Here is a 23,075-nt window from a genome sequence, read left to right as displayed (position 1 = left end):
CTCACTTGAGATAATTAATCTCTTGAAAACTTGGGGCCCTGGCTTGTAACTAACTCTGTAGAGCAGAGTCCTTATTGACAGCTGATGGTTTCTCAGATGGTAAAGAAATTTTATGTCTTTTATGAAATATGCATGTTCATTACTCTTGGTGCTGTCCTGACCTGTGTCTTTTAGATATCCTTCCATTTACCCCAGGTCTCCCAAGTGGACATTTTCTCTGGGTATTCTGACTAAAATTTTGTGTGGATTTTCTCCCCCATGAATTTTACATTTTATGCCCATTTCATTCTCTTCACTATGATAACCACAGTAATATTATTGGGCCCTCCATCATTTATTTAATAAATACAATAAAATGTCACTTAAATGAATCAGCCACCTGATACACTTAATTTCTACCCCCCCTCCCCCACAAAAAATTAAATTGTAAAAGTTGTGAGATAATACAGATGGCAGAAGCATAAGGGCTGACATGCTGGTTTGGTCCATAAAATATTCCTCAGTAAGTTTTTATTTAGCGTGTTAAACATTTTTGTACACCTGTGTCAAAGTTTTCCTTCCCCATATTTTTAAAAATTAAGCATTTTGGTTTTTAAAAGTTTTATGTTTGTTTTGAGAGTTAGGGAGCATGATGAATAAAAAAACTTGTCTTAGTCACCCTGTGTCACATTTTGAGAAATCCACTTCTTTACTCAGAAGTATAAGTATTTTTATTCTATATATATATTAATATATTTGTCTCTGGAAAACGTGTGAGTGGTGCCATTCTTCTTACCAGTAGTAGAAGGCAGTTTGATTGCATTTGTTAGTCATTGGATGGTATAAGTTATGGGCTTTTATGTTTTTTTTTTAAACAACGGAGGTGGTACCACCCAAGATTTTAGAGGCTTTTTTCTATTTCTTGTTATAATCAAATTGTGATTTATAGGTGAAGCGCACCTCAACATATTTTTATTATTTATTTTGTCTGTATTACATTTCCTCAACATAAATATAAAAATCCAGAAAATTCCAAAATTAAAAAAAGTCTTAGTTCCCAGACATTTTGGATAAGGCTTCCAGCAGTGTATGAGATCTTTAACAATATTATTATGTGAAAGCAAATAAGGGTAAATGCTTTTGTTTATTCCATTTACCAGCCTATGGTATAGAAGAGGTTTATGCTGACACATTTTTGGGCACACTGTTGCTAAATTTGAGTTTTCCTCAATCCCATTTTAATCAGGGGCTTGTTAAACACTACTTGGCATCTTGCTTTTACTTAATGTGCCAGAATGAGTTTAGGGAGACGTTTCCCGATTCTCTCGTGCCAAACAGTGTGACAATGCGTGTAGTGTAGCATCACGTCGTGTCGTGTTGATTCTTGGTTTTTCCTGTTCGTAACTTTTTACACACTCAGTGTACTGACCATTCATCAGAACATGTTGAGATCCGGTCTGGCCATCATCGCGTTCAGTTACGTTCTTTTATGTCATTGCACTGGGGATCATTTTTCTCTACTCCTGATGCTAAGAAATAATGATAAAAATATATATTAAAATGTTTTAAATTACTTTAAATAGTTGGTTAAGAATGTCATAATATGTAAAAAAAAAGTAACATATTAAGTATGTTAAAGTCTAGAACTAAATATAGATACAGCTATTGAATATGTGACATGAAATCACATTATTCAAAAGGTTTTAAATTTCAGATATATGAAAACAGCGATAATAAATAGCAATGTGCTGTGAAATTTAGGGGGAAATAAATTCTGAAATAGTTGTTCTTGTTAAGATTAGGAACTTATCATGGAATGAACTCTCAAAACACTAAATTTGTTTTGTGTATGTGGAAAGTATGGTCTCATATTATATGGGAAACATGTAAAAAAAACAATTGAAAATGTATGCTTTAATGTGAGAGGGTAAATGGGATTTTAGAGTGTTACATAACATGAAGGCACGCTGAAGAGTTATGTGTGCCAATTGTTTTTCCATAACAGGGATAGTTATTTTGTCGAGAGAAAAACAGATAATTTTCTTGAAAGCTGTTTTATAATTTTATACAGTTCTGAACATATCACCTTTGCAGTCCACACACTTCTGCGTGCATACATACATCTTTATTACATTCTATGGATCCATAAATTAGTCAGATGATAATAGGATGTAGAATAAGACATAATAATACAATACATGTTATACAAATACAAGTCATACTATTATATAAATGTCACAAAATACATACAAAGGGTTCACATAAAGTAGAGATAAGTTACAAATAAACCCACCCATTATATACATAAGATAAATTATGACTTACTTGTAAACATTAGAAATTCATCGACAGAGTAAAAGGAGTGTGTAATTAATTATCTTTTTAATGCTAGTTTAAATTGTGCCTTTTTATTTACAAGACCTGAAGGTAGTTTTATGGGTCCATCACGATTGCACTAACTGCGTTTTGTTACCATCACTGTTTTCTTGACTCCCTCAGTATTTGGAAGACATTAAAATGAGATGAAGCCAAGCCCGGTTTCTGTGGTAGGTGGTTCAAGACATTGCCATGTTGGAGGAAAACGTGTTCGAGTACGTTCATTCGATTGTTGTGGCGTTCGAGCGACTCGCTTAGAGTTAACGGTGGCGCCAGTTGGCATGAATTCGAACTCACAACTCCATCAACATCCTGTGGAGCAGTGAGCTAGACTTCGCTAGCAGACGGCGCGGTCTTAAACTACTTCGATGCTGAGGGGCATTTGTGACGGTGTTCCACTGACTCTTTGTTTTGAGGCTGGGAGTGATGCACCCAACTTCCGCCCACGTCGCACAAGAATTAATTAATCGCCTGCAGGTTCATGTCGTAACCGTCATTGAGCAATCTGGAACCCATCGCGTTCACAACTTTCGATATCCGAGTTTCAGTAGTTATCTACCACCTGCTCTGGCTTGACTGTAATGCAGATCTATTTGCTGTTGCTCGCTGACAATATGACGATTGTGCTCTCGGTCAATTCATTTCGCCGAGCCTCAGTTGTTCGCGGTCTCTCGCTCGCCGATTGTCATTTTGAGGTTGGCGTGTCTGGGGGCTTGCTTTCCGGACACGTGCAGCCGAACGTTAGACAGCGCTGATGACGATTATACACGGTCGCCGCCATGAACATCGTCATTTGCCGACGAATGTCGGTCGGTGGAACATTTCTTACAGACTGAAACGCTGCACTTTTGTTTATTTCGCACTAACATTGTTCTTGCCGGGCTGTGTGTAATTCAGGTATGAAACTTGACTCGAAAGGAAAGACGGGGCAGCCCTTTTGAATGAGTGCAGTTTAGTTCACACCAGCACGTGGGCCTGGTTCGTGGAAAGTCAATGCAAGCATTGATTTTCAGCACTAGGTTGCAGATATTGATAGGGAAGTGTAGTAGTGACATCTAGGAAACATGACGGGCAAGACAAGGAATGAGTAGAACTTTGGCGGAGTAACCACAAGGGAAATTACCTCCTCGAACAGCGAGGAGGAAGTGATTAAGACGGATGTTACGTTGGCAGGTCGTGCGGGTCCGACTTTCTCAGGATCGCTGTAATGGCGGGCCTTGGCGTCTGCAATAAAGGAACAGCAAATGCATTTTTTTTTACAAAGTCCCCGATATATTAGAAACTTCGCCACTGTAACATTTTTATTGAATTTTACGTCGCTTTTTTTTTAAAAAAGTTTTGTTTCAATGAATGTGAAAGGATTTGCAGAAAGGAACCTGTAACGAGGGTGGGCCGAACCATTCGTATTGTAAACGTTTAAACAAAGTAACGAATTGCGTAAGCAAGAAACTGCCGTCCTGACCTGGAATAAAATCCGCATCATTTTGAATTTCGGTCTGATTTGGAAATATTGAACAAAATGAATACATTAATTGTTACTTCAGCAGTTTGACCACCCCTTAGTGGGAGCTGGGACAGATATTGATGATCTCGAAGCGGAGCGGACTCGGACCCGCAGACAGTCACTGTTGCCAAACTGCACGAAGTTGGAATCTGGGAGTAAACTTTGTGGCCAGCATTCCACATTATGGATCGTAAAGCTGCGTCCTTCTGAAACTAATGGTTGAAGCTTTATAAATTTCGTTATGGAGACACAGGAGGGGCCGTTGTAGTAGGACATTTCATGTAATATTTGTTCAGTAATAAGTCAACATTGGATGCTGATACAGCGTCGATAAGATGATACCCAAAGTTGTCAAGTGATGGGTGGACGCATGAATGTGTTCCCCGGAAGAGAGTGGCCTCGAACTTTGTAGGTTCATTGTTGCAGGCCGTTCGCAGAACTAAAGGCTTTGTATTTCTGACATAGCTTTATCAAAGCATGGAGTTAGCCGGAACGTGTTGTTACATATGGCAACATCGTTGAAAAAGGCATGGAAATTTCTTTCGCGTACGGCTTTGTGATTTTGAGGTTTTGTTTTCGGATTAATAAGAGTTGTAATTACATTCCAGAAGTAGTTCCACGTACAGATTCTTCTTGCCACATAAAAACCACAAGCTGCTTGTATTTTGAATGCGGACATTTTTTTCCACTCAAGTGAGTTGGTGCTTTGCCTGACAGCTAATGTGGTCAATGAAATGTGAGGACGTGGGAAGGTTTAATTAAAACTGAAAGCATTTCCCCAAGGAGGGATGGATCTGTCAGTGAACGTGTGACACCTCAGCCCCTTCAATTTTATTTATTTATTTGTTTCCTAGTTCATCATCACTCACTGCGAAGTAAAATAGTAAAACAAAATGACAAATTTTCGAACACTTTTATAAGAATTATTAGGAAACATTCTTATTTTTAAGTGTAGGCATCCGTATGATCTTTTATGCCAATCTGTATAATTATTTTTGGTAAAATAAAGATGCCCGATATTTCCGAGAACTGCCTATATTACTGAACTGTCAGTACATAGAAACATTTAAACGCAGAAATAAGCTGGAACTTCAGCCTAGTGTGATATGCAGTTGAAACAGTATGGATTTGATACTAGACTTTCCAGTTTTCTGTGTTTTATTTGGTATAACTTTGCAGTTCAGTTTCTGGAAGCATAATAAATCCATAATCCACTGGCAGAATAGGGTATTTGACAAGTTATTAAGGTCGTGTTACAAAAAAAATAATTCTAAATAAACTGAATTTCAAAATCATTATAAATGGTCGCCATATTGTAAAGTTTCATTGTAACCACAAGGCTAAAGATACAGCATGTTCCCAAATCAGTACCTGTTAATTAATTATCCCATTACATTTTCCTAGTCATATTACCCATGATTATAATAGGTTACGTTCATGGTAAGTGATGCTGATTGAGTTTAGAAGGTATTTTTAAGCCTCCGTTTCCTGATTCTGCTTCACAGACAAGCCTTGGAAGTTGCGCAGAATGTATTCTTGTATCTGTAAAGCTAAACGTGCTGCTGCCTCCATCATCAGGCAGCAAGGACCTCGAAACATCAGTAAACTTCTACCAGACTACATGGTGCTACAACCCATAAGACCGCCATCTAGCGAGTTTTTATTGCTAGTTTCTTCCTTGAATGAAAGAAAAGGTTTTCTGGTACCTTCATAGTGGTTGGATAGAGATCACGTACCCCCACATTATTTGTCGTTAGCTAGTATGTGGTGAATTACTGACATGAGTATGTGATCTCTATGTAATTGTGAGTGGGAGGGATGTTGCACTGTGCAGTCTCGTAGAAATTTACTGGCGTTTCAAGGCGGTATTATTGACGTGGTGATGGAAGCAATAAGCGTCTCTAAAAATTTTATTAGAATCGGAGATGTTTATGAAAGTTTTGGCCCTGAAGTGTGTTGATTTGACATGAAATAACGCTGTAATCAGATTCACAGGCAACCTCATATCAGCTGTTACCTGGGATATGTCCAGTGTTATAATCCAAGGAAATGTCACGTGAATTATCAAACCTGTGATCTGTGAAGTTCTGATGTATATTAGGTTCTCGTAGCAGTCAGTATGAAATTTTCCAAAGTGCGCTTGAATAATCTAAGAATATTTTGGGGAAAAAATTTAATCTGGCTACACATTTTTTAAAGCTATCTTAATTATGACCACAGTTATAAGTATTTTAGTGAATCAGGATGTGGGAAAATCTAAGGAAAACTTCAAAATGCGATAACTTTGAAATTAATTGCTATAAGGAGGACAAACTTCATATTTATTACCTACTCATAAGAGTCTGTGGATTTACAAAATATCATTGCAATCTAAGGTGGTCATGTCAAATGCTGTGTTGATTTTATGTGTAATAATAATTGATCTCAGTTCAACAAGAAAAAAAAACATGCATGTTCGTTATTGTGCCGCATGTGGTTGGAGAGTCTATGCAAGCTGAAGGTGGAATGAAAGAAGAAATTTGTACTGACTGCCCCATGTCAGTTTGGATTCTATATCAGATTATTAAAATGGATATTTGAACAACTAAGTACCCAGAGAGCCTGTTATTGTAACTGACTGGTGCATTATATAGGGCCATTCTTAATTATATACTGTAAATATAAGGATTGTATTCCACTAATAAAATCCAGCAGGGAACATGGTTGAAATCACCTTGTTAGTGAAATACAGCATCATTTTTAATGGGAAAATTAGGTCAACAACTGGGAGATGTACCTTTGGAAAAGTGACAGGACTTTGTTTATGCGTGTTGGAGCTCCTGTTCATTTTGCCCATGTTTTAAACCAGTTTTGTGGCCTTCGCGATCACCCGATTTCATACGTCCCAACTTCTGCCTGTTAGGCCATCTGAAGGGCACGGTTTACTCGGAAAGATCAACATGTGGGACAAGCTTTAATGCCTTATTCAAGCAGTTGTGACATCAGTATGAAACTTGTTTGGAATTTTTAAGTGTACCTATAATTTTTGGTGTAATGGGACTGAGTTGTGCATTCAATCTAATGGAGACGATTTTCAGCAAGTTTTGTAAATTTTGTATGCATTAAAACACTGTTATGTTGAAATGTTAATAAATAAATGTGCTCATAAGATATGTTACCTGCCCCATTTAATTTCCCTAATACTTTCTGGTCTCATTAACAAATCAGTTATGGCCTTATATTTGTAGGAACCTGACCTAACATAGTTGACATTATCAAACCTGGCCTAACCTTCCCTAGCGTGGCCTATCCTAAATTTACCTAGCCTAAGCTAACTTAACCCAACCTGACCAAACCTAAACACAAACTTAAATGAAGCTGAAACTGGGAATCAGATCTAATATATACTCCGAACACAACACAGTTCACACTCTTGAGACCCAAGCCAGCACAACCTAACCTAACATTACCAGAACCGACATAAAACTTAACGCAGTTCAGGCAGAGATGAACCTGAACCAAACCAAACACAACTCAACCCAAATTGACCTTAGCCAACTCAACCCACCCGAAGCTAACCCAGTCCAATCTTTAACTCAATCCAAGCTAATCAAAACCTACCTGACCCACCTTCAATGCAAACATAACCAAAACCTGATCCTGAACATGTCAGTCACCCCTACTTGATGATGACGGACAGCCCCGGAATATTCATCATAAGGCCCCTGACAAAAACCATGCCGGTCCCATGTAAAAAGCTATGCGGTTCCCCCTTAGATACATCTGACTCACAGACGGACCATATAGACACTCCAAGAGGTAAATACGCCTGTCAAGGTGCCATAGACTTTTCATTTTTTATGTCTACAGTCTCTATTTTTGGACACCCATCGTGAATATTCTTCAATGGGATGGTCAGTGGCTCCCTGACCTGCAGGCTTTAATTTGCTATCTGAACCCAGCCATCATCTGCCTTCAGGAGACTCATCTGCGCCCATCCCATGAAGTAAACATACGTGGTTATATGGCCCACCATTATGGGCGAGTACGGTGAAAGGTTGTTGGCCTCACGCCAAACCTCCAAGCTGGACGACCACCCCTTGTCGGCAGTCCTCGACTGCTTATTCAATATATTCGCACCTAACGTCCATAACTGGAGGCTGTGCCTCTATCCGCAACCTGGGGACACACCATGCCATGGTGGCAGGGACCCAACAAACATGGGGGCTTTGTTAAGCGATTCTAATTTTTTGGCTTGTATAACTGCAGTAAGGCGCTCCACGACAGTCTTCTGATGGCTAGGGTTTCACGTTGGATTATAATTTTAGTTTATGAGTTCTCTGACGTGAGATAGATATTCTTTATTGGTATTATTTAACTCCAGTGGCAGGTCTCTCTACAGCCTTGCTTGTGATTCCTGATGTGGGCTAATGAATTTTCATATCACTCGTTTTTAAGCATATGTATACTGCGAGGCCCTTCTGCGGGCAGGCAGTCTTAAATTTAATCGAACACGGGTACGTTTTTTTAACAAGTTTGTTTTATTTTATAGCCGATTGTCGGCCTCTGTGCAGCCTTCTGTATGGTTAGTTACCTTTGATCGTAGTTTGGTGTCCTGCACACGTGCATGCAAGTCGACGATATCGGTTTCTGTGGCGCCATCGATGCTTGTCCACTGTGCCTGAGGTGAAGTTTTTGTGCGAATAATGCTTTGAAGCCCCAAGTAGTGCAAACTACAACACACGCGATACAGGTGACAGGATGGGCAAGAGGTCTGGCCTAATTCACAGAACTTCAAGTGATCAAAAGACTTTTATTTAGTTGTCATAAATTGTTTTATAATACAGAAGGGTATGAAGTGAAATGACCCACTTGCAAGTCGGGAAACAAATTGTTTGTAACCATATCCTTGCAGGGGTAGACAGGTCTGTAAATGGGAAGGGAATACAATGAGGTTAAAAAAGTCAATATTATGTATTATTGGGGGGGGGGGGGGGGGCAAAAGTTTGTTGAACCTTTCTTTGTGTGTGTATATAGCAGGAACAAAAAATTCTTCAGTTGTCTGTTTGAGGGAAAGGAAACATTTATGTGATGAGTTCACACTTTAAGGCAAATATGTTAATAATATCACAATATTTTTCAAAATGTGAATGTAATTACAGCAGAAAATGTAAATACGTATGATATTCCTTGCAATTAGAAGTAATCTTGCAGGGCAATACCTTGAGGAATGGTTATCTTCATTATTGCCACCATCAATACCTGATCTGTCTTTCCAAGGAAACAAATTGTATGCAAGTTTGAAGGATGATGTTTAGCAATGGACAGTGATTTAACAGATGTAAAACACATGTTTGCATTTCCAAAATTTCAAATATTGTGGGGCCAGTAGGCCACATGTTGCCTCCTAATTTCAGTTGTGTTTTGTGATGTGTGTGTATGTTGAGAGCATTGAAAGGGTTTGCGTGTTATTTCTGAAAGCGAGTGCAACCGTCGGAACATCAGTGTTGCGATTTTATGAATTCCTTTCTGAATAGACTCAGAATGCTAAACTTCTGATCTGCACTTGTATGTATATGATAAACTTCCATTAAAAAATTTTGTTAAGATATATTGTTGCTTCGGGTAAGTAGCCAGATTATATTTGAAAACACAGTGTAAGTGTTTTATATTGTTGTGTTGACAGCCCATGATGTCTGCCCTGGGTTGACCCTTGTGACTGAACACCGCAGTCAGCTGCGGTGGTGAAGTCAGCTGTAGGATGGACCAATTTGTGACTCGTATTGGAGACGTCACTATCGAAAGGGTTGTGCCTAAGTCTGGGCCAGGAGGTGGTGGAGGGGCACTGAGTAAGGAAACAAAGGACCCCATACCTCCATCAGTCAGCTTAGCTAAGAGGGATCTGGATGATGGTGACACCATCAGTGTCAGTGAGGATTTACAGGTTAGTATTTGTCAAAGTGGTGTCTTGAAATTCAGTCCACCAACGGTCATGTACTGTGGTACAAATATGAAATCGTAAGTAATTTTACCCCCACGTAACAGACTCCCAATTGAGTGAAAGTCACGCTGATTGGTTAGCTGCTGCTGCTTATGCCAATCGCACAGTAACTGTGCAGATGCAAACATGGCGATTCACAATCAGGACATGTCTTTATTTTCAGACATTACTCCGCATCAAAATTGTTTGCTGCAGTTTGTGAAGCATTTAGCAGTGACATTGGCTGTCTTACAGGGTGTAGCGTCATGTAGTTACGTAGAAATTTACCAGCATTTCAGAGTTACTGCCTTCATCATCAACACACTGAAACCCATCTTTATTCTCACTGCTGTGAGAACCTTAAAATCCTACTAAAATCATACGTTTTAACAAATTTTCCTGACGAGGCAGTACCAAGTAAGACAACATTACACCAACTGGTAACAAAATTCTGGGACGCAGGGAGCATTTATCTGTGACGAGTGCTCATCAGGTGGCAGAACACTTGAAATTACAGCCATACAGATTTCAATCACTACATCACCTGCAAGAATTCAATATTGGTCATTTTTTGTCATTTTATGCATGAAGGGTTCATGTGTTGTAGTTAGGGTTGCAACATAAATGTAATGTTTTGTATCTTGTGTTCTAAATAAACATGAGTAGAGGCCGGGTGACTGTTTAGCTTCATGTTCTGGCAGTTTTACCCTCAGGGAAGAACTCCAGTACACACTGGATAGTCTGCTGCAAGGGGCACAAAACTGATTTGGACATAATAATGAAGAGAGATGTCTGTATCCTTACCAAGAATTGGACATAGCAGCTATAATGTTGGAGCTGTCCTTGCTCACAGCCTGTGTCTGATTCTCTTAAATATAGCATCGTTATGGTATTGTAATTCAGTATTACATAACGCTGCTGTAATATAAATATATATATATATATATATCTTGGGTATATTTTCCATAGATTTTCCTGAAGCCTCCATTATCTGGCACAGACAAGGGCTCCTCTGGCGGACTGAAACATGATGGTCGGAAATCACGAGATTCCAGCATCAGTGGCAGAGGAGATGATACGATGGCAACCAGTGGTACTGATGATTCTGGTGCCTCGGAAAGCGATGACAACGAAGACCACCACAGTGAAAACATGGATGAGGTTTGTTTGGAGATTGTTGTTCTGGAGATGGGATGTTGCTCGCACTTTTCCTTTATCTACTTTTTTTGGAAATGGGGCTTAAGGGATCTGTGTCTTTCATTTTGTCCATTTTTATTCTATACGTCTTCAGATTTGTTCCACAGATAAGCTCACGTGTTTGTCTCTGAATTTACTGCTGGGTCCCTGTTTTATTTAACAGAACTTTATCCACATTATGTGAGTCAGGATAGCTCAGTCAGTATAGTCAGTATGCATGTTTTGTTTCCTTGATATGTGCTCTCTTTCTGGCCCATCATAAGTCTGCGAAATTTTACTGACCCAACAATACTGTATAGCCATTCAGATCTTGAAGCTTCCAGTTTTGTAATGTCCTCAGATTCACTTGATCCCATACTGGCACAAATGATCTCTTCAGAATTTTGTTTTCAGTCATGTCACTTACAATTTATGCTTTTTGATTTGATGTAGGAGACCACATTTTACACCCCTACAAAGCAGCGTTTAACGTTTTACCAAGTTTGTGCATCAATAATAATTTCTGAATATAGTAACAAGTATTTTGTGATTTTTTTATTCTCTTAATTTCATCGTAGGTCACTTGGCCTGTGATTTATAAGCTGTATCTGACAAGAGTAGCAGGGCGTACTCCAACGCAGAGTACGTGTGTTTGCTCAGTGTGCTTCATGCTTCACTGCTGATGCACTGCTCTCACACTGCAGATATCGTAGTTCAAAGAGTCAGAAATTGCTTTTATTCATATTCTGTTTGATATTGACCAGGTTCAAAAGTGTTTCTTTAAAAATGTGGATATTAATGGCATCTGCTTTTTATGGTATGCACTGATTATTTCTACAATAAGCTGTTTTTTTATTTCATTTTCATGTAAAATTGGGGGTTGTATCGGACCAGTGCATATTGAATGTATCCATTACTAAATTTCATAAAAATCCATTCATTAGTTTTGGACATGGAACGTGCAGATTGGGCAGACATTATTTCTGTTTTACGCTCTAATTTTATGCTTTTCATCGTAAAGAATAGATGAAAAGATTTGTGTAAATTATACACACTACATAAACCCAACAGCGACAGGATTTAATGCATTTTATAACAAAAGAAGTGAAATAAATCAAAAAAGATTGATCTTGTTTTAAACTAAGGCTGCCCTCTATGAATGAGTATGCCATCCAAATTCTAGAAGTTTACTGTGTGTTAACAGTGTCTGATATTCATCATTTGTCTGTCTTTTAGGATCCTTTCTCAAATAAGAATTATTTCCTGTCAGATTCTTTTATTATTTGAAGAGTGTGCTGACTGTACATATGTAATTTAGACAGGTAAATATTAATACATAAATCACTGCATATAATTGTGTTCTTTCTTTTGTGATTCAGGAAGACGAAGTGTTACTATCTCAGACAATGACTAAAGTGGAAAACAGCGACTTGCAGCAACATAAAAGTGATGAGCAAAGTGAAGTGTTTTCAGGTGGTAAAATGACAGCGAGTTCCATAGTTGATCCACACAGTCAGACTGCTTTGCAGAATAGCATTGAAACAGGTGCTGTGTCTCTAGAGCCAGTGAGGACAGAACAGAACAAAACACATGGGGACAGTGCGATGGGAGGGAATAGCGCGAGTGACGGAAAGAAGAACACGGAAGAGGGAAAAGGAAAGATGGAGGAAGATAGTGAGAGGGGAAATGCGGGCTCGGAAACTGGCAAACGGAAAGCTCAGATGGATGCTGGTACAGTGCACAAGAAGAAAAAGACTACTCTGTCAGGTGGGGTTTCATTTATTAAAATTTATCTCAGTGCATGTGTAAGGTTCACACCCAAGTCCCATAATCTTATTAGTCATATTTGTTGATGTACAGGGTATTTCTGAAATATGTGGCACCGCTATAACAGCATTTTCTCTGCAAAAGGCAGTAAGAAAAGTCTGTGTAACATGGGTCCTTGGAGTCTTTGTCTTTGAGTTATGGCTCTTTTTATTTTGGAAGGAGAACAATTAAAAGGTAAAGTGTAAATATGTCAGTGGTGAAGTGTTTATTTACAAATCTCTAATTCCAAGTTACAGAAAGTTTTGAAGGATTCTTGGAATGAACCGCAATTATTATGTGTTTATTGCATGAAATGATTGTGTATGGGGCTAAACGTGTCTGTCTCCCTATCTGCGTGGTTCAACTTCAGAAGTGCTGGACAGATTTGGGTAAGGTTTGGTATGGACATTATGTCATTGGGGACTTCCCTGAAATTGTACTTTTCAATTTCCTACAGTTGGTAATACCAACATGGCCGACTAATAAATTTATTTGGTGGGATCGACACGAGCGCCACTTGTTGTAGGGCCATAAAATTGTGAGTGGTTATAGATTTTTGGAAAATACCAAACTGTTTACAGATTTTTAGCTAGTCTTGATTACTGTGGCTGCCCCCCTTCATCTCTAATGTCTGGTTGATGCAGTATACTGACAGGTGCTTTTGCTTTCTGGATGTGTAAGGGGACTTGTTAGTGAAGATTTCCGTCTTCTGGGTTGTTGCACTGTGTAGTCTGGTCGATGTTAACCAATGTTTCAGAGGTCATACTGCCTCCGTCATCCGGGCGATGAGTATGAAGATTTCTGTCTTCTGGGTTGTTGCGCTGTGTAGTCTGGTCGATGTTAACCAACGTTTCAGAGGTCATACTGCCTCCGTCATCAGGGCGATGAATATGATGATGACGGAGGCAGTATGACCTCTGAAACGTTGGTTAACATCGACCAGACTACACGGCGCAACAACCCAGAAGACAGAAATCTTTATACTCTGATGATGGAGGCAGTATGACCTCTGAAACGTTGGTTAACATCGACCAGACTACACAGCGCAACAACCCAGAAGACAGAAATCTTCATACTCATCGCCCTGATGACGGAGGCAGTAAGACCTCTGAAACGTTGGTTAACATCGACCAGACTACACGGCGCAACAACCCAGAAGACGAAAATCTTCATACTCACCGCTGTGAGAACCTCAAGTCTTACGGACTTGTTAGTCCTTGTATAAGACCCTCTTTCTCGTTCAGAACCTGTCAGGTTTGAGCAATTGTTAGATCTTGGTGTACATTTTTCTGTGCTTAGACCAAAGCATTTACCTCAGCTGAAGCTGAGACTCTGAGAGCTGCTAAATCTGCGTTATCAGTGCTTTCAGTTCAGAAATGGTTTCTTTACATCCCTGGGTGGGCAGAGGTCAGGAAGATTTATCAGTTCATAACTGGAGATCTTCATCACGTACAACTTTTTGATGTACCGGAATCCAACGAAAGGCGCATTGTCTCTGAAAGTATGGAAGTTTGTGGTGGTGGACAAATTTATATATTTTATGAGCCAAGAAACTAACCCTCATGAAGAAATGTGTGAATGTATGCATGGATTACAGTAATGTTTGAAATTTGTTTTATGTAATCTTGGAAGAAAGGAATTAAAAGGTAGGTGATGAAAACCATTCTGTCTACCCCAGGCAATTAGAAGTGGGTGATAAATAATCATCTTGTAGAAGAGGTGGTTGGAGATGATCACATAAGAACTGGGAGTGTCAAAGGAGACTATTAGAAGCGGTACAGAATTATTAAAACTACGGCCTTGAAGTCACAGTTGTGCAGTCTTTGCACCCACATGATCCAGTAGCCAGACTTAAAATCTGTAACTGGTATCTTCAGACAGTGGGGATATTTAACAAGTTAGCAAATGTATGCATAGCTTGACATTTATGGCATTTTTTCAATTATTTTACTTTTGTTAGATGAAACACTCGGAGAACGCTGCTCATGTTGCATAAAACAAAATAAGAAGTGGTGTTTTGGATGGCAGATGTGCAGCTGGAGGGCTACCAACCAGTTAGAATTACTGAGAGCAAAAAATCCTCTTAAGCCATTTAAAAGAACAGTTGGTTGGTTGATTTGTGTGCTGCATTTGTAAATTAGTTTTTGTGTGTGATTAACTAAGGAACAGTATGTCTTAGTTAAAATATGTAACTGGCAAGAAATTCCTCTCTTCAAGACCAGTCCATACAAATGTTATTGGAAACTGTTTCCTTTCTAACATTCATAAATGTCCTCTTTCATCACATTGACTGGGTAAGGTATTAAAGAAACCCTAAGTATTAAACAAATTTTGTTTTGTTCTATCTTTCAGGCAAAGATGGTAAAGATAAAGATGAATCAGCTTCATCTTCTGATTCCGAAGACAATAAAGACGATAACAAATCTAGTTTAATGGAGCGAAAGTTAACCAACATGAGACGTAACATTCGTGAGGTGATGAGTGAGAGTCAGCTGGATGAAGAAACTCTGGCTGCCCAGAGGCAGGAGATGGAACGACTTAGGAGAGTCCAGGAACAGCAGCGGATCATACGAGAGGTTATTCACCGTTATTTACTTAGTTACGCTTAATGGGATCAAAGCAATAACAGTTATATTATTGATTTTCCTTAAATCACTGAATTTTTGTTTGTAGATTTGTTGGGAATCTTAAGTTTCCCTTCACATTGAACATTGGTTGATATTGTTAAACATGTACACCAGAAATTGTTTACAGTTGTTGCATCAGAATATGAATTATTAAGGTAGTATTCATGGATAAGGGTTATTATGTGTTCTTTGCGCAAGTGTACAAACTCACAGTATTTCACTGATATTTTGTATGCACTCCATGTCACTGGGGGACACCCAAGAGCGACATTTTCATTTGCGATTTCACATCACACCACCCGCTGGCAACTGGAGTTTCTTGCCTCTTACATTGTTCGTTGTCTGATGTGCAACGTTTGTGATTAGATTCTTGATTATCACTTGTCTTAAGTTTCTGCTTCTGAAGGATTTCCATCTGCACAATTGAAAGCTGACATAGTATTATCAACACTAGTGACTATTCTAATAGGGGATTTATGGAAGTTGAAAGTTTTTTACGGTGTGCTTTGTTCCTAGTAAAGATTGTCATCAGTGTAAGTATATTTTTGTTGTATAGTTCATAAAACTGATTTCTAGACTATAGTACATGCAGATATTTGTGTGCTCTATGATATCTAATTCACTTTTGGCAATTGAAGCAACCAGCGGTATTATTTAATCCTAAGACGCTCCTTACATTGCTGACACAGGGTTAACACATTCTAAATAATGATGTAAAAAAAATTAATTAACCAGAGCTAATGATTTGTCAAAATGTGTGTTTATTGTGCTTTTATGTTGTTTTAAACAGGTACAGCGTCAAATTGCGCTCAATCGACAGAACAACAAGACTCAGACTCGTGTTATCTCCCTCCTCCAAGGCAATTCCTCACTTTTGAAACAGATCCCAAGTACGTCAAGTTCAGGATCCAGTTCAGGCACACAAGTTCGCCTCCCTAATACAGTTCTCGTTAAGCTGGCTTCTGGTTCGGGACATGGCTCAGGAAGTGGAGTACAAACTAACAAGAAGGTGTGTGAATAAGTTAACTTGGAGCGAGACAAGTGAGGCTACTGGGAAAGTGAGTTTACAAGAGGCAGCAGCTCATGAGACACCGCGTTTCTTTGATCAGTGTCTTTAAATTTGTATTGTTTGATGGGATTCAAGCTCGTAGGTCTGAATATGAACGTAAACCTGGATCTCTATGTGATGGAGTTGTAGATTCATGGAAGGTTGCATGTGGCCTGTAGGTGAGAATTTGTCAGCAAGTAGGTAAATTGATTGAAATACAGTAAAGTCCATCTTAACCTAGATGTACAATGGAAGATGATATTAAAATGGCTTAGGATATGGTTTCTGTGCTGCACATTTGTGAGCATAATAATAAACTTTCAGAGTTCAGAGAAACAGGGTTAACTAGCTGAGTCAGCTGCCAAAGTTTTAAAGAATATCTTGCAACTTGGAGTACAATAAATTTGTTGTTTTGGTCTCATGGTACGGAGTAACATCTTATAGCCCTTTCTGTTACGTAATTTTATCAGAAAGTAGTGGCAACATATATATCTACATGAGATGCATCACTGAATGGAATGAATAATGGTTTTGTAGTCACTGAGAGTTTTTTGTTGCGCTAGGAATTCCACAGCAGTATGAAGGCTTCATGTAACTAAGTCGATTATGTACTTGGTTTGTCAAAGAGTAGCCCACGTTTTGTATGGAACCTGGTGGCTCATCGTTGTGTTCACAAACGCTCGCCACCGGACTCTATCCTGCGCTAGCTGCACCCAGTTCTCTCCGTTGATTCCTATCTCCCTAACGTCCATCCTTGCCTAGTATTGCATTGTTAAGATGATTATATAAAGAAATCCCTGATTGGGAAGCCATGTAGCATGCTTGGTGGAAACATGTTGTATACTCAAAATGTTATGTGGAAAAACTGATTTGAAGAAGCTGCTCTGGAGCCGTAGGTTAGGTGAGAGGATAATATTTTATTTCCTTACAGTCAATTTATTTGAAGGAAAGTATGTGATTGTGTCATATACGTTATGTTGTATATGTTAATCTTTCAAAATTTGAAGTTTTAACAATTACAGTCACTGAATTAAAAGTTTTCTGTAGTATGTCACTACTGATCACAGAATTATATGGTATATGCCAAGAGGCTTCATTTCAAAATTGTGGTCAAGTGCGTTATATTTTGGAGATCCCAGGTTCGACTCTTGGCCTGGACACAAGCTTTCCTGACTACGGTTTCTCATGATTTTCCTCATTCTAGGAAAATGCAAGGATAATGTCTTAAAATATACCATGACTTCTTTCAATATTTTTTCCAATTCGTTATTTATTGATCATCCTAACATTTGAGGTACTAACAGTATTATCAAATAAGGTATAAAATTTAACTTATAATCTAACGAAAGTTTATAAATGTGATTTAACACTGCATGTCAACTCATTATTTGTAGTGCAGATGGCAGTCTTGTTGCATTATGGATTTTGATGTTTTCACGGTGGTGAGTCCAAAGGTTGATGGCTTCTGGGTTGTAGTGCTCAGTAGTCTGGTAGAAGTTTACCAATGTTTCAGAGGTCCTTGCTGCCTCTGTCATTAGGGCGATGAGTGCACGTCACCCTAATGATGGAGGCGGCAAAGATACTGCATGGCACTACAACCTGGAAGACAGCCATATTTGGACTTGTTGCATTATACATATATGAAAGCAGTGTAACTAATTTTCAAATATTTTCCGTGAAACTTGTTTCTTTAAAATGAAAGTTTTGCTTAAATTCAGTATGGTGAGAATAAAAAGGAATGCCATGCATAATGTAATGTTTCTGCATGAAATGGGAACAACTTCTTTTGTTTAGGCAAATAAGATGTCTTGTTGCAATATGACTGAACAGTCTTGTGTTGGGGTAATTTCTTAGTTGTGCTGTACCTTCATGGTTGCAGGTGTTTGAACTACTCAGAGTTCAGAAGGGCAGTACTGGCACTGTTCCGCGTACAGGTGCTCGAAATTCTACGGTATCTCGTACTGTCCTTGCCAAATCTAGGGGAATCGGTCCCCAAGTGCACATGATGACGCCTTCTGTGTCCATTGCTCCTGTGATGTCCTCGCCCCGCGTGCCCCTGCCGTCAGAGTCGGAGAGTGAAGGCGAGGAGGATTCCGAAAGAGAAATGCTGGCGAGGGCTGCTGCCCTCCGAAAAGTCACAGGAAAGGGCAAAGGCAAGGGTAGGTAAACATTTAATTGTTCCTTTGTGTTAGTACTACAACCCTCTGATGCTGTTGTGTAAGATTGTGTTACCAACTATGTGTGATGCCACTATACCTTGTTGATGAAGCAGATGACAGGTTAAAATTAGAATTTTACATTTTTTCGTTGCCCGTTCATATTACTACGGAAGTACGTGGGATTATAATATTGTCTGTGAAATTAAATTGATTAATAGAAGTTTAAATATACATATTAGTGATTGGTGTAGCAACATCAAAATTTACACAACATATAAATGAAATAAATTTAGGCACTAATTTGTTGCCGTTAACTTCTACATCATTTATCATTGTCCTTTATCGCTCCATGCATAACAGAGTACAATATTGTTTAATATATTGGAAATAGAGTAAATTTTTACACCTGTGCATTATTACAAGAAGATTGGAAAGTTGTACTCTTTGGTGTACCCTAACATTCCAAAGGTGTTCTTCATGCCACATCACATAGTTATTGTTGAACTAACCTGATCCAAGGCCATTAATGTGTAAGAAAGAATATGTTCCAAAAATGAACTTAGGTGATTTCTTGCATTAATGTTGCATCCAGGATGATGGAAGCACAGGGTTGTCCAGGGGAATGGTGGCTCATGGAGCAAAGCCCCCTGAGCAACAATCACTGGAGGTCAGGCCCCAACAAAGCATGCATTATGGGGAATGACCTCTGTGATAATTATCCAGAATTAATTAAAAGAACCTGGTTTGTACTAGGCTTGGGGGGGGGGGGGGTGACCTAGCTTCTCAGAGGAAATGCCATTCCTCCTTGAAGCCTCGTTGATCAAACCTGAGATGGTAGAGGCAATGGAGTGTCCAACCCAGCAGAGGTAAGGCCAGGAAATATGAATAGGAACAGTAGCAACATTGATAGTAGGAACGACAGTATGAAAAATAATAACGTGCTTCCATTTCTGAGAAAAAGTGAACCCAGTCGTGCAGGTTGCCTGCCTCCAAGGACAAATGTGACAGCAGACAGACATGGGTGAGCACGTAAGATGTTCTTCGGTGTTACTAGAGAGCGAAGAACACATGGTTAAACTGCCGTCAGTGTGATGCAAACAAACTAAAATAAACTGACATAAATACAAATATCACACATTGAACCAGTTTACCCCCCCCCCCCCCCCAAAAAAAAAAAAAAAGAGTGTTATGCGTATATAGTTTAGTGGTGATTTCCTGCTAAATATCTGAGTAGGGAACATACAGTTTAAAAAAAAAGTATCAGTATAGTTCAACATTTCTACTGTAGGCCTATGGTCAGAATATTTTTGATTTAATTTCGATAGAGCGAAGGGACAACACACAATTTTAGAAGTGACTGAAGCTAGAAGGAAGTTCTTTAGAGACGAATAAATTGTAACCATCATCTCAAGACCCGGTGAAAGTTTTGATATGGAATATGAAAAGGCTTTTATATGAATATTAGCAATTTGGATGGGTTCAATGATTTACAGTAGATTAAACAGATTATTGTTACAAAGCTGGGATTTACACTGAGGTTGTCCATACATAGACTTTAGGCTGAATGGGTACAGAATACATGAATGGATTAAGTATGTCTTTCCGTTACTATCTGTCAGTAGAAGAAAAGTACAGCACTGCAAATCATATCAATTCAAATGAAACACATTCTCTTTGCTGGTGGTCCGTCTTAAAGATAGGATTCGGCTATTAATGTAATACACGCATCTAACATGAGTACAAGTCTAAAAGAGATGGGAGAGACTGCGAAAGCATTAGTAAAACTAAAAGCAGTAATAATAATAATAATATTTGTGTTTGACATGAAGTCTAATTTTTTGTTAATGAATTTTGGAAGGGCAGTATGTAAGGTGTTTCAATAAATGCAGTATTTGTTTCTTGTGATTTTTTACTTAGTATATAGTGTAGTATTCATACAAAAAAAAAACACACGTTATGAGGTGAAATGGTATTCAATCTTGTGTGTATTTCTCTCTTCTCTTTTGTGCTGTATCCATGGATTTCGGTAAGTTTCCGTAATTCTCCGCAGTCTTTAATTAAGTTTATTACTTATTTTCTAATGTCAAACATACAACAGTGACTTACAAAGTGGACCATTGTTTCAAGTAGAGAGTTTGTCATTTGAAGTCTGAGTTAGAGGCATTATTTTGTTTCAAAACAAAACCCCTTGTTATTTTTAAAATGTTTATAATGTCAGTTCTCTTATTTAGGATGTAAAGAATTACATTAGTATTTAATAAGACATATGTATATTGATTTATTAGCTGAGCTTAGTTGCTTTGTGAGATTTGAGGTTGTGAAGGTAGCATAGATGTTGATCTTCGTCTTCTGTGCTTTGACGCCACGTGCTCTTGTACAAGACCACGTGGCCACATAACCCGGAAGACCACAATAAACACATGTTGGCTGGTCGGTTGAATTGGGAGTGGGTGAAATATTAGTTGCCGGTGATAAAGAGTTGCAGAAACAGCTGGAATGTCAAAAGAAATTATGTGAGGAAAAATATGCAAAGTTTCTGTTATGATTTATTGCTCAGTATCTTGGTAGACTCTTATAAATTACATTTCAGAAACTATTAATTGAAACAGTCATAAAATTGCGTTATGAAATGTAACATTCTCATTTATTCATAAAATCGCGTTTCCTGTTTGGATGTGAGAATGGTTTTAATATACTGTTTTTGCTTATTTTCTTGATGTACGGCTAACTGATGTAAGGAATATTTTGTATGTATAAATAATGACTTTAATATTGGTAGTTGAATGTAAAGAGGACCAGTTTAATTTTTTATGCTAAAATAAAATTAATTTTCCTGCTCATTATAGTGTTTCTTTTGTTTAGAACTATAATAATGTATCTTGTGTCTTAAGTGATTGCACTATTTTGTGTTACTCTTAACACATACATTTATTTTTTAAAAGAAAAAGAATTATGAAGTAAAGTACGTGGAGTGTCACGACAAACTTTGGCTTCCCATAAACATTGAAATCTATTTATTTGTGGAGCATAATATAAACTAAACTTTTTGCAGACGTAGTGACAATCAGCAGCAGCAGTGATGATGATGACTGCATTCTGCTGTCAGAACCATCTAGTGGTGATGAAGGAGAGCCTGTTGATGATCCTACAAATTCTGGAATGCATACAAATGACCTATACAACATTCCTGATGAACAAGGACGTGTGTTGGTAAATGTTGGCCGTCCAACTGAAGAACCTGAAGTTTTCCTTGCGCCACAGATAGCCAGAGTTATCAAACCTCATCAGGTATGTAAGGTCTTTAATGATATTCCAGATTATAAATACATCATTCAGATATTGTACTTCAGTGAGCATTATTGCCATTTATTCGTATGTTTCGGAGTTCTTACGTTGGTAAGCATATATGAATACTGTTCCTGTGTAGTTGTGTTTCTGAACGTATTTTTTCCTTACAGATAGGGGGTGTACGATTCCTGTTTGACAATGTAGTGGAGTCGCTGTCTAGGTTCAACACATCTACAGGATTTGGTTGCATATTGGCACACTCAATGGGACTTGGCAAGACTTTACAGGTGAAGTAGAACATGGTAACTTAAATTATGGTTTAACCTCTGCATGTGAAGGCTGCAGACAGTAAGGAGTGGTGGGGACGTGTTAATACCAAGCCTATCATGTCTAGAATTTGTTAACAGCGCTATCAAACTGTAGTCATCTGATTGAAAGGGAAAGGTATATTGTGGTTCCTGTTGTCTCTAAAGGATGGCTTACCCTGTAACGTAGAAACTGTGTTGAGATTTACTCACATCTTCAGGCATTATGTCACTGACTGTTTCTTATTTACTAATTTAAACCTTGTGTACCTCCGCCAATTTGAAACTTTGAAACATGATGTGTCTGATACAAACGCGTGTTCATGTGATTTCTGTGAAAACTGAAAAAAGTTTTAATGAAAAATGTTTTTGCTGTGTAGGTGGTCTCTTTCTGTGATGTGTTCCTACGCCACACCAGTGCTAGATCAGTCCTTTGTATTATGCCAATCAACACGCTCCAGAACTGGCTGGCTGAGTTTAACATGTGGTTGCCTGCTTCTGTTGAAGTTGGTAACAGTGTCAGCAGCAGCAGTAACACTGTTGGCAGTAACAGCAGTAACAGCAGTAGTGATAACGTAAACAGCAACCAAGAACAGCAGCAGGCCACGCCCACTGACTCATCAAGTGACACTGCGATGGACACTAACAGTACTCCAGAAATCAGGCCTCGGAACTTTGCTTTGTTTGTCCTTAACGATTCGCATAAGACCATGACAGCGCGTTCAAAGGTAAGCACGTCTCTGTACGCAGGCCTTCAGACACTGTATCTAATTGATATGTATGTGCTTATGTACTGACTGACTGATTTTTATTTATGTGAAGGATTTGCTTGTAAATATTCCATGCAT

At 38.6% G+C, this 23,075-nt stretch overlaps 1 protein-coding gene across 6 annotated transcripts in view; it reads left to right on the top strand.

Moving 5' to 3' along the window:
- Positions 1 to 23,075, top strand: part of LOC110840524 (uncharacterized) — a 69,210-nt gene that overhangs the window by 4,127 nt on the left and 42,008 nt on the right. For 5 of the 6 annotated variants that reach the window (XM_087342723.1, XM_087342580.1, XM_087342654.1 and 2 more), the window contains exons 2-10: positions 9,525 to 9,782; positions 10,788 to 10,979; positions 12,374 to 12,761; positions 15,153 to 15,376; positions 16,218 to 16,436; positions 18,355 to 18,634; positions 21,687 to 21,922; positions 22,093 to 22,209; positions 22,608 to 22,955. In XM_087342723.1, the coding sequence (XP_087198849.1) occupies positions 9,600 to 9,782; positions 10,788 to 10,979; positions 12,374 to 12,761; positions 15,153 to 15,376; positions 16,218 to 16,436; positions 18,355 to 18,634; positions 21,687 to 21,922; positions 22,093 to 22,209; positions 22,608 to 22,955 (2,187 nt within the window). In that variant the 5' untranslated portion in view covers positions 9,525 to 9,599. The remainder of the gene's footprint in view (positions 1 to 9,524; positions 9,783 to 10,787; positions 10,980 to 12,373; positions 12,762 to 15,152; positions 15,377 to 16,217; positions 16,437 to 18,354; positions 18,635 to 21,686; positions 21,923 to 22,092; positions 22,210 to 22,607; positions 22,956 to 23,075) is intronic. The other variant, XM_087342689.1, reaches the window with a different exon arrangement.

Source organism: Zootermopsis nevadensis, unplaced genomic scaffold, assembly GCF_977971745.1.
Source record: "Zootermopsis nevadensis isolate Lab colony 2312 unplaced genomic scaffold, Znev_1.0 Znev_ptg000001l, whole genome shotgun sequence".
In the NCBI taxonomy this organism is placed as follows: domain Eukaryota; kingdom Metazoa; phylum Arthropoda; class Insecta; order Blattodea; family Termopsidae; genus Zootermopsis; species Zootermopsis nevadensis.
The sequence above is the reverse complement of the archived record's forward strand: the minus strand, read 5'-3'. Positions and strand labels throughout refer to the sequence as shown.